At 39.5% G+C, this 11,647-nt stretch overlaps 1 protein-coding gene across 1 annotated transcript; it reads right to left on the bottom strand.

Annotated features, from left to right (window-relative positions):
* Nucleotides 1-431: 431 nt before the first annotated feature.
* On the bottom strand, nt 432-11,620 carry fen1 (flap structure-specific endonuclease 1). Its single transcript, XM_017715962.2, has 12 exons — nt 11,479-11,620; nt 10,741-10,846; nt 10,456-10,558; nt 10,245-10,347; nt 7,272-7,335; nt 7,051-7,160; nt 6,801-6,937; nt 6,287-6,353; nt 6,064-6,195; nt 5,361-5,512; nt 4,637-4,751; nt 432-710 (listed from the first exon to the last, which is right to left on the bottom strand). The coding sequence occupies exons 2-12, from the start codon at nt 10,820-10,822 to the stop codon at nt 633-635; spliced, it is 1,143 nt and encodes a 380-aa protein (XP_017571451.1). The 5' UTR covers nt 10,823-10,846; nt 11,479-11,620; the 3' UTR covers nt 432-632.
* Nucleotides 11,621-11,647: the final 27 nt, after the last annotated feature.

The raw sequence follows: 11,647 nt of genomic DNA, 5'->3' as shown, positions 1-11,647 counted from the left end.
CAAGATCTCACGTTACAATTTCTAATCTGATTTAAAACTCATTTTCCTTTTCAACTGTAGTATCTTATAGTTGTAAGCCTTGTACTAGCTAACAATTGGAACCATTAGAATCATTCCACCAGACATTTGTTAGGAATAACATTATGCTTTTTTATGTACTACAATTTTCACTTACCTGTCTCTCCCTCCAGCACAGGAACACTGTAATAAGTATACATATTATGTGATGTGTCCCCTTCCCTCTACTGAGTGTTCATTACTAACTCAAACACTTCCCTAAATGATTTTCAGTTTACTTGTGTTTCTATTGTGAGTGGCTATTGAGGTCAAAGCTTTCCTCACTCATTTTCCCCAGTCACTATTTCAAGAAAAGAACACCATGTTTCAAACACTATTTTTATTATTTCTAATATGCATATAAAACACTGAAATGATGAAAAATCTTTTTATTTTGAGACAAACAAAAACAAAAAAAAGACTTCCAAGTTTATTAAAATATGTTTGGAGCATTGTGCTGTTCCCACCCACAATTGTTCAATATGAATAAGCTGCAAGGAGCATCACAAGGAATATTTATGATAGCAAGTCCTACAGCTACTATTTATGTCCCAACAACCTTTTACATTGTTTTTTCATTTGCTCTTCTTGAATTTGCCTGGTGTTGAACTTGTCTTCTGCTTCTTCTTGGCTGATCCCTTCACTTCTGGCTCCTATATTCACATGAGAAAGAATAATAAAAAAAAAAGTTTTTAATCATTTTAAAAATTTTAATCTGTAGAAATGTGGTACGATCGTAAAGAAACAAGGTTTGACTTCTGGAGGAACTGTGGCAAACGGTCCCTATCCAACACAGCCTTAATATGCAGGGGCTACAGAAACACCTCTTTTTGAATAGGTAATGTATACCACATGTTTCAGACACGTGAAATTTGGTGCAGGAGCATTCATCAGAAAAAAAGAGTGGGGGTAATGCAATATAAATTAGATGGTTTGGTTATAAATGATCTTCCCAGTCATTCATAGTACAAACATGTTTAAGAAACTGCTAACCGTAACACCCAAACATGAAAATTTCTTGAGGCAATGCCAAAAGCAGTTGATTTGGAGCGGTCAACAGGCCCCCATCTCCTTAACTCCCATTATCGTTGGGGTCAATTTAATCCCATTCAATGTTTAACATCTCTAACTAAATTGACAATTTTGTTTGCATTATATTTATTGTCTTTCCTTCATTTCCATGGGACAACTGGAAAAACATGATAAAATTACCATGTTGTCCTAAAAAATTTTTTGCATGCATAAGTGTTCTTTGGAGTTTCCAGGACTAATACATAAGAAATATACTATATTGCCAAAAGTATTCACTCGGCTGCCTTCACACATATGAAGAGTGACATCCCATTCTTAATCCATAGGGTTTAATATGATATCGGCCCACCCTTTGCAGCTATAACAGCTTCAACTCTTCTGGGAAGGCTTTCAACAAGGTTTAGGAGTGTTTTTATGGGAATTCTTGACCATTCTTCCAGAAGTGCATTTGTGAGGTCAGACACTGATGTTGCATGAGAAGGCCTGGCTCGCAGTCGCTGCTCTAGTTCATCCCAAAGGCATTCTACCAGGTTAAGGTCAGGCCAAGTCAAGTTCTTCCACACCAAACTTGCTCATCCATGTCTTTATGGACCTTGCTTCTTGCACTGTTTGCACAGTCATGTTGGAACAGGAAGGGGCCATCCCCAAACTGTTCCCACAAAGTTGGGAGCATTAAATTGTCCAAAATGTCATCGTCTGCTGAAGCATTAAGAGTTCATTTCACTGGAACTAATGAGCCGAGCCCAACACCTGAAAAAACAACCCCACACCAGCATCCCCGCTCCACCAAATTTTCCACTTGGCACAATGCAGTCAGACAAGTACGGTTCTCCTGGCAACCGCCAAACCCAGACTCTTCCATCAGACTGCCAAACCGAGAAGCAGGATTCATCAGTCCAGAGAACACGTCTCCACTGCTGTAGAGTCCAGCTTTACACCACTGCATTCGATGCTTAGCACGGTGCTTGCTGAAGTAAGGCTTGGATGCAGCTGCTCGACCATGGAAACCCATTCCATGAAGCTCTCTCTACACACTGTTCTTGAGCTAATCTGAAGACCAAATGAAGTTTGGAGGTCTGTAGCATCTGACTCTGCAGAAAGTTGGCGATCTCTACGAACTATGTGCCTCAGCATCCGCTGACCCCTCTGTCATTTTACATGGCCTACCACCTTGTGGCGGAGTTGCTGTCGTTCCCAATTGCTTCCACCTTTGTTATAATACCACTGGCAGTTGACTGGAATATTTAGTAGCGAGGAAATCTCATGACTGGACTTGTTGCTCAGGTGACATCCTATCACGGTACCACGGTGGAATTCACTGAGCTCCTGACAGCGACCCATTCTTTCATAAATGTTTGTAGAAGCAGTCTGCAGGCCTAGGTGCTTGGTTTTATACACATGGCCATGGAAGTGATTGGAACATCTGAATTCAATTATTTGGATGAGTGAGTGAATACTTTTGGAAATAGTGTTATGATATTAAGGTCACTATAATATGAAGTTTGAACATTGAGGTTTCTCATTGACTCCTAGCTATTACTACTACTAATGCTACTCCTATTAATATTAGTAGTATAATATGTTGTAGGTAGTTTAACCAGAGGAGGATAGGTCCCCCCTTGTGAGCCTTGGTTCCTCCCAAGGTTTCTTCCTCAGCTCTGTGGGAGTTTTTTCTTGCTACTGTCACCCCTGGCTTGCTCACCTGGGGGTTTTTGCATTCATGTCAAAACTTTGTCTTTACTGGATTTCTGTGAAGCTGCTTTGTGACATCAGTTGTAAAAAGCGCTAAACGAATAAATTTGATATGCAATTTTATAATATTAAAAAAAAAAAAAACATCCTTCTGCTTTAGGGATGAAACCTAAATATGACTATCTGTAGTAGTGCAAGAACCAATAATAGTTTACAGGACACAAGGAAGGGGCAAGATAATACCCACAAGAACTTTCATATTTCCGGAACATTTAAATTTCTAGGGGAAAACTGAGCCCAAAGATAAAATCCGTGAGTAAATTTGAAAATAACACAAGGGTTAATGAAGTGAGGAGAGCATTGGACTAGGAGCTTTCTGGAAACAAATGTAAACAGGCGTAGATTAGTTTCAGTTACACAGTGCTTTACTGACCGATTGTCTGTTGTAAACTGCCAAATTTTCATGGTCATTTCTCATTTTTATATTTGACTGAAATCGCTCCCTTGAGTTATTAGTATTTTCACACTTTCCCAATGTTTTTGGAATTAGATTTGTAGATCACAAAGATCCTACAGACATGCTAACATACAGTTTCATAACTAGAGATGAAATGGTATGAAAACACAAGAGACCAAATTTATCACAGTTATCAGTATTATTGCGGTATTGTTAAAATGTGCATAAAATGTTCAAAAACTACTGATACGCAAACTGAAATGACTTCAATGTTTATATTGAAACCCTCAAATAATATTAGCAACACTAAGCACATTTTGCTTGCATAAACATTAAAATAGTATAGCCATAATATTACCTTGTAATACATATAAAACCATATCAAATGTGCAATAATATTAAAGGTGGCTCTATGTGACCATGAGAGGTTCAAACATGAGCATTTAAACATTGTACTGTTTTTAAATGTTAATTCAGTAAGAACTAAGCTTAATATTACTACTCACTCCTGGTAAAGAGATTTAAGCTATCAAAATATCCCTTTAATGCTTGTAACATTTTCTGATGAGGGCATTTATACTTTCAAACTATTTACCACTATCTATCTACTTTCAAAAACTGCACTTTTAATACGAAGCTGAAGTTGGCTGCAAGCTTTTTGTTCAAAATTTTCAGCTCCACCTTAAACGCAGCAGCAGTTATACATTCTTGTACCTGAGCCATTATAATAACTGCTACACCATTTAAGCTGGAACGGGACAATTTGAACAAGACGCTGTCAAATAAGAAGCTGACTTAAATTTAGCTCTGGTAGGCTTTTTTGATTAAGGTGATTTAAGTTCATACTTTGCCACCTGGAGTTTTATGTATGAAGCCACCTATAAATATGTTCTACCGCAGAACATTGACAAGACAGTACAATTCATTAAAACACATTCACTATAAACTAGAGGTGAATCATAAGATTTAAAGTGTTGTCCCCTTTCACAGCAATTATCTTTCTGCATGTTCTGCAGACAGGGTAAACATCTTCAATCAATTTCCCTTTTTCCAAAGTGTGGTAATCGACTACACTTTTAATGATCATTAGAATTTTAAAATGGTAGTACTAAACATTTAGCATTTTACCGTGGTTTACAGTGAAACTGGTTTCCAGTTCAGTAATCTTAACTATGGCTATTGCAACACATTTCTAATAAGCATTTTGTTGCCTGCCACTGAAATGAAAGTCTTCAAGAGCTTGTCTTGCAATACCATAAACTGTCCAAATATCAACACACTATCTTTGCCATTGAAGTTACATAGACCTCCAATTATGCTCCTACTAGACAATCTTCACTTTAAGCTATCTAGAAGTCGTGCAATACCCCCAGTAAGCTCCATAAGTTCCCCACACACCTTCCGTTTCGAAGAGAGAGATCCCGTCACAGTAAAGAATGTATCCAGCCTCCCCTGAGTGCTTCCCTGTCTGCTTTTCATTATCTTCTTACAGCCATTACGGATTCGATCCTCACTGACCGTGGGGAGAAAAAAACAAAAAAACAAAAACCACACACACAAAATTAAGTTAAATTACACATTGTGCAGTACATAAAATACAGAGATAGTCTTTTCTGAAGATTCAATTCAATGTACACTGACATACAGACCTGATGGCTACAACTGTTATTAGAAATCTCTTTTGTTATCATGTCATGTGTCATGACTCTGCCATATCAATAATGCTACCAATACATTTTCTGACAGTATTTAAGAAAGCCAAACAATATGCATGAAATGAGTGCCTGGGTTTGTCACTCATTTCTGAGGAAGTGCCAATGCTTACTTTAACTATTTTATTGTTTTTGTTACCATTTTTATCATCATGATACACAATATGCATTTGAGAATATCGTGGTTGTCCTTTGTACTAAAACACTTGCTTCATTACAAAAAGAGCATAATTGGTCCACTATTGGATTTAGTGCAGCACAGTATGTTATATGTGGAATAAAATCATTGTATTCATAGCATGAATTTTGACCTGACCTTTTGTCTGTATGTCACAGTACTACGTTATGTATCCTGCATTGTGAATCCAATTTTTCCATAATCACCCACGCCCAACTTGAACCATGCTTACTTGAACTGTTTCTCAGCACACATAAACTGGATCAATCCATCCTCATCAGGCTCAGACCACTTGAGTTCCACATTGGAGCAGTCCACCACTTCAGGCTCCAAGAACAGCCCTCGTGCCTCCTTATACAGCCAGTCCTCTGGGGCGGGGTGTTTCTGTATAAAATAAACCCCATATACATTGTATGACTGAATAAAATAAGCCTAATGTCTGACAGTGATGGCGACAGGGAGGGGCTTTCAATAAAGATTAAAATACATTGACATTTTATGGCTTGCAACGTGTGCATAGCAGCAGTCCAGACATGACAACAGCATAAATAATAAATACACTGCTTTTTAAATAGTAAATTAAATGAAATTACACATGAAAGTATAACCAAAATTACTGCAACAGAGAAAGATAAGAATGTTAATTAAATGTCTTTTACAAGCTTCACATGTCTGTTTAAACTAGAGCTGCCAATAGAAATTTTACATCCAGTGTGGAAAAGTAAATACAAAAAGTACATAACAGTTAGCTTCTATTAACAAGCCACTGTAAATCCCATACTGGTGCATGTGGAAACTAGCATTATTAAAGTGCTTTTCAAAATGTATTGTATGTATGGTACTATGCTTGAGGAGACATGGAAACTTTGCAGCCATGTTTGTTAGTAAATCAACAGACAGATGCACAATATCTTACAGTGAGGGAGAGAACTCACAGATTGGTCAATGTTCTCCAGGATCTCTTCGATAGAGCCATGTTGTCTGATGAGATCGATAGCTCTCTTGGGTCCAATTCCTTTGATGGTGCCACAGTAGTCACATCCCAGTAGGACACACAAGTCTATGAACTGAAGAAGAGAAGATGAATGTATTAATTGAAGCGTAAAAGAGGCCTATTACATAATTCTAAGCAGTTCTTGAAAAGGACTCATTTCGTACTTGTTGATGTGTCAGGTTCATCTCCTGTAGAATGCGGCTAAAATGAAATTCCTGGATGGGAAGTTTTCTAAAAGTAGAGGGGAAAAGGCAAAAGTTGAGTCCTTAGATTAATATACAGTCTATAAAAACATATTAACATCATTATTGGTTATAGATCCAGCACAGCATAAAAACAAACAAACCCAACAAAAAAACTGATATTCAGCTGTATAGGTACCATACTCAGAACTCATTTTTTTAGTGTGAACAATTAGTCAAGACTGAATAAAAGTTAAAAGTCAAAATATACTAGATAGTAAAATGCTAGCTGTAGGTTAATACAACATATAGATCAACATTTTTATGAGACTATAATACCTCCGACATTGACAAAACGATCATGACGTTGATCCCAACCTAAATCAAGATTACGTGAACCTTACAAACAACATGCACAAAATGGCTGATTTTGGCCATTAAACTTTTCTTTGCATTGATCAAGAGCCCTAAAATGGGCCACTAAAAACAAACATACTTTGCCTCGCTAGCTGTTAAGTGTCTCAATAGGACACTTGTTCCAAAAGTTAAGCCATCCATATCTTCAGTTGCTGTAGCAAACACTTTTCCTGCCTTTACCAGGGCGGCACAGCTGGCCTCTGCCTCACATGGAGCCTTGAAAAGATTTTTATTTGATCAGTACTTTTTCCAGCCTTTTGAAGTCAAAACCTTATTTTTGGTCAAATCAGCAATTGTTATACACACGTATGTAACATATAAAACAATACCTCAATATAGGGCACTCCCATTAATTTGAGAAGCTTTTTGCACTCATCGTTGTGTTGCTTGGTGACTTTCACAAGACGTTTGCTAAACTTATCAATGTTCTCCTGTTCACCTGAAGGACAACAACATAAAGGGTCATCACTATTAAATAGACTTGGTTTAGAATTGAATTTTCAAAAAGCAGGGGTGCGTTTCCTTCTGTTAAAATTTCATATTGTTATACCTGTTTCCTGTGCCTGAGCTAGCAGCTTTTCAGCTTCTGCTCTTCTCTCACCTCTCTTCTCTAACTGTAAAGAGAAAAATCAAACAATTGAAAAAGCACTGGCTCAAACTGCTGCCAAGCTATTATGCAGATTAGAAAAAGTACCATGCCTCATTTCATACTACTTGCACCAGCAACTGACTATTTGTTAGCCTCCATTCTATATAAACAGTTCTTTCATTTACATCTCAGGGCTTTAGGATGCTTTCACGTGACATAATTCCCACATAGGAAAACATAAACACAGTACACAGTCAAATGAATGTGGATACCCTTCTATCCCATCTTTGTATGTCAATTTCAGCCACACCTCCTGCTAACAGATGCATAACATCAAGCAATACAGCCATGCATAAACAGTGGAGTACTTTAATACAGACCACTACTGGACCTCAGTGCAGTGGAAATATGCTCTCAAGAGTGATTTCCCAGATGCCAAGCCTACATGCCTGGATGCATAGTACCAACTGAAGAGTTTAGTCTAGCAGGAAAAATGGTCTGGGGCTGTTTTTCATTGTTTGAACTGGGCTCATTAGTTCCCATGGATTCTATAGTTCCATCTTGATTCTATAGTATACAGTGAGATTCTAGAGAAATGTGTGCTTCCAACCTCAGTAGTCTGCAATAGTTTGGAGAAAGCAACTTCCTATTTCAGCATGGAAGAGCCCCTGTGCAAAGTACACTGCTCAAAAAATAAGGGGAACACTCAAATAACACATCCTAGATCTGAATGAATGAAATATTCTCATTGAATACTTTGTTCTGTACAAAGTTGAATGTGCTGACAACAAAATCACACAAAAATCATCAATGGAAATCTAATTTTTTAACCAATGGAGGCCTGGATTTGGAGTCACACACAAAATTAAAGTGGAAAAACACACTACAGGCTGATCCAACTTTGATGTAATGTCCTTTAAACAAGTCAAAATGAGGCTCAGTATTGTGTGTGGCCTCCAAGTGCCTGTATGACCTCCCTACAACACCTGGGCATGCTCCTGATGAGGTGGCGGATGGTCTCCAGAGGGATCTCCTCCCAGACCTGGACTAAAGCATCCGCCAACTCCTGGACAGTCTGTGGTGCAACGTGGCGCTGGTGGATGGAGCGAGACATGATGTCCCAGATGTGCTCAATCGGATTCGGGTCTGGGGAACAGGCGGGCCTGTCCATAGCTTCAATGCCTTCATCTTGCAGGAACTGCTGACACACTCCAGCCACATAAGGTCTAGCATTGTCCTGCATTAGGAGGAACCCAGGGCCAACCGCACCAGCATATGGTCTCACAAGGGGTCTGACAATCTCATCTTGTTACCTAATGGCAGTCAGGCTACCTTTGGCGAGCACAGAAATGCCACCCCACACCATTACTGACCCAACGCCAAACCGGTCATGCTGAAGGATGTTGCAGGCAGCAGATCGCTCTCCACTGCGTCTCCAGACTCTGTCACGTCTGTCACATGTGCTCAGTGTGAACCTGCTTTCATCTGTGAAGTTCTCTGGCAAATGCCAAGCGTCCTACACGGTATTGGGCTGTGAGCACGACCCCCATCTGTGGACGTCGGGCCCTCATACCATCCTCACGGAGTCGGTTTCTAACCAGACACATGCACATTTGTGGCCTGCTGGAGGTCATTTTGCAGGGCTCTGGCAGTGCTCCTCCAGTTCCACCTTGCACAAAGGCAGAAGTAGGGGTCCTGCTGCTGGGTTGTTGCCCTCCTATGGCCTCCTCCACGTCTCCTGGTGTACTGGCCTGTCTCCTGGGAGCGCCTCCAGCCTCTGGACTCTACGCTGACAGACACAGCAAACCTTCTTGCCACAGCTCACATTGATGTGCCATCCTCGATGAGCTGCACTACCTGAGCCACTTGTGTGGGTTGTAGAGTCCGTCTTATGCTACCACGAGTGTGAAAACACCACCAACATTCAAAAGTGACCAAAATATCAGCCAGAAAGCAGAAAGGTACTGAGAAGTGGTCTGTGGTCCCCACCTGCAGAACCACTCCTTTATTGAGTTTGTCTTGCTAATTGCCAATAATTTCCACCTGTTGTCTATTCCATTTGCACAACAGCTGTGAAATTGATTGTCAATCAGTGTTGCTTCCTAAGTGGATGGTTTGATTTCACAGAAGTTTGATTTAGTTGGAGTTATATTGTGTTGTTTAAGTGTTCCCTTTATTTTTTTGAGCAGTGTATATAAAGAAATAGTTTTACCTATTTAGTGTGAAAGAACTTGACTGGCCTGCATGGAACCCTGGCCTCAACCCCAATGAACACATTTGGGATAAACTGGAATGTTGACTTTGAGCCACACCTTATCGCCCTACACCAATGGCCAACCTCACTGATGCTCTGCATGGCTGAATAAAACTGAATCGTGCCAGATATGACTTTGGAAAGCCTTCCCAGAATAGTGAATACTGTTAAGGCAGCAAAGGGGGGCAGGGCACCTCCATATTAATGTCTATGGTTTTGAGATGTTCAACAAGTACACGCAGAGGTGATGTCCAGGTGTCCACATACTTTTGGTCACATAGTGCACATCATTCTGCAACAGTATATTCAATTTCAGTCTTGGCTATCCACTGCAGTTTTGTGTTGTCCCTGGTCTTACTCCTAAGCTAATTACCTAAGCTAATCAAAGTAGAGAAAAGATTAAACTATGTTGGGAAGAAACCACTCTGGACGCATCAACTTTCTTCTGTGTTCCTGTTAGAGCCTAGAACCTGTGATAATCTTAAGTTAAGAAAAGAAAAGCAATGGCCAGATCCATAATAAAGGCCTGTATGGCTCTATAAAAATCAAACTACTTTAAAATACAAGAGACAATGCCTAGGTAGGACCTCTCAAACACAAATGGAAATGTGATAAATATGGCTAGTTCATGGACCTCAAGTAAGGAACATAATTTGCCTTAACTATATTCTTTTCTTTACCTCTCCAGATTTGAGTTGAGGGGGCTTCCCATCAAACACATATACAGGCTTTATGCCACTGTCCAACATTCGGATGGTCCTATAGAACATGCCCATGAGGTGGCTGAGGAGGCAGAAACACGTGCATTTGTGTTAAAAATATGGACAGTCTTTTAAATAACTCAATACCTATGAAAAAGCTCAACTGTAGCCTAAAGCTGAGAAACAATACCTTGTTGTCTCTCCATCTTCATTCTGTAGAACATTGCCATCTTGTCTGACAGCAATCAGGAACTGGTAAATACACATAGATGCGTCAACGGCAATCTTGCGTCCTAAATGTGATGGCAAACAGGCCGGAGACAGACAAGAACAAAAACATCTTAACGTATAAACCAAGTTAGCTTAAAGGCAGAAACAAACCTTACAGCTAAAAAGGATGCAATACATGACGATTAGCGTGTGTACAACAATTTACAATACAGAGAACAGAAAGTGGTAGGTTATGAAAGCTCACCGAAATAATTCTTAATGTCTTGCTCCTTGATGGCTGATGGCGCCTGATCAGCTATTAACTTAGCAAGCCCGTGAATTCCCATAGCGATGCGTTATAAGACAGAGAGCTGACATAGAAAAGAACAGATGTTATTACTAAAGCGACAGAATACGTTCGCTTGTATAGCTATGTAACCAAAGGACTAAGAAAGACCGTTCAGGTCCTCGCTTCCTTATTGTTTACATTCATTAAAGCTAGCTAGTAAGCCTAGACCTGTGTGCTAGCGACATGTGCTAACTACCTTGCTGAAATGTCCTACTCTAGCGTATACTTATAGATAACGTTATTGCTATGAATAAAACTGCATTTAGGATATTCTGATGGCCTAAATCACCGTGTCAGAAATTGCTAACGTCCCCAGCATTTAAATCTCTGTATCCGAAAACGTTACCAGCATTTTAAAAATAATTATTAGAATGTTTTTGATATCCTAAATCATCTAATCAGATGTTAAGAGTGATATTAAGCCGAGTCTGTACTAAATTAACATTAAACACATGGCTAATATGTTTGAAACACCAGCTAACGCTACAGAGGTTAACTATACTACCGGTCATTGTTAACCTACGCCAACGCTTAAAGTCGCTTATCTAGCCTTCTGTAGCATAGCAAGCAAATTTATGCTATTTAGTCTAAGTTCATTAAAAGTGAGCACACGTGGTTTATATTTAGCTGAACGCTTATAAATGTACCACCTACCAAAATTATTATCCGTTAACGTTACTCAACCTATGAACCGCACTTCTCTCACTCAAGCTGGCGGGGAAAACGAGCGCCTTTCGCGCGCTGCGAAAACTAACTTTAAAGACCTTACGAATCGAGTCTAACGCCAAATTCTCCTGAAACTACGGATCGACTCCTCCAAATC

This window comes from Pygocentrus nattereri, chromosome 3 (genome assembly GCF_015220715.1).
Source record: "Pygocentrus nattereri isolate fPygNat1 chromosome 3, fPygNat1.pri, whole genome shotgun sequence".
Taxonomy (NCBI): Eukaryota; Metazoa; Chordata; class Actinopteri; order Characiformes; family Serrasalmidae; genus Pygocentrus; species Pygocentrus nattereri.
The sequence above is the reverse complement of the archived record's forward strand: the minus strand, read 5'-3'. Positions and strand labels throughout refer to the sequence as shown.

Bases quoted from the DNA above. Each gene is read 5' to 3' on its own strand.
- fen1 (XM_017715962.2), bottom strand. From the start codon at position 10,822: ATGGGAATTCACGGGCTTGCTAAGTTAATAGCTGATCAGGCGCCATCA. The intron at 7,161-7,271 runs GTATAACAATAT...GTTGTCCTTCAG, and splicing joins AGCTCAGGCACAGGAAACAG to GTGAACAGGAGAACATTGAT. The intron at 4,752-5,360 runs GTAAGCATGGTT...CCCCACGGTCAG, and splicing joins TGTGCTGAGAAACAGTTCAA to TGAGGATCGAATCCGTAATG.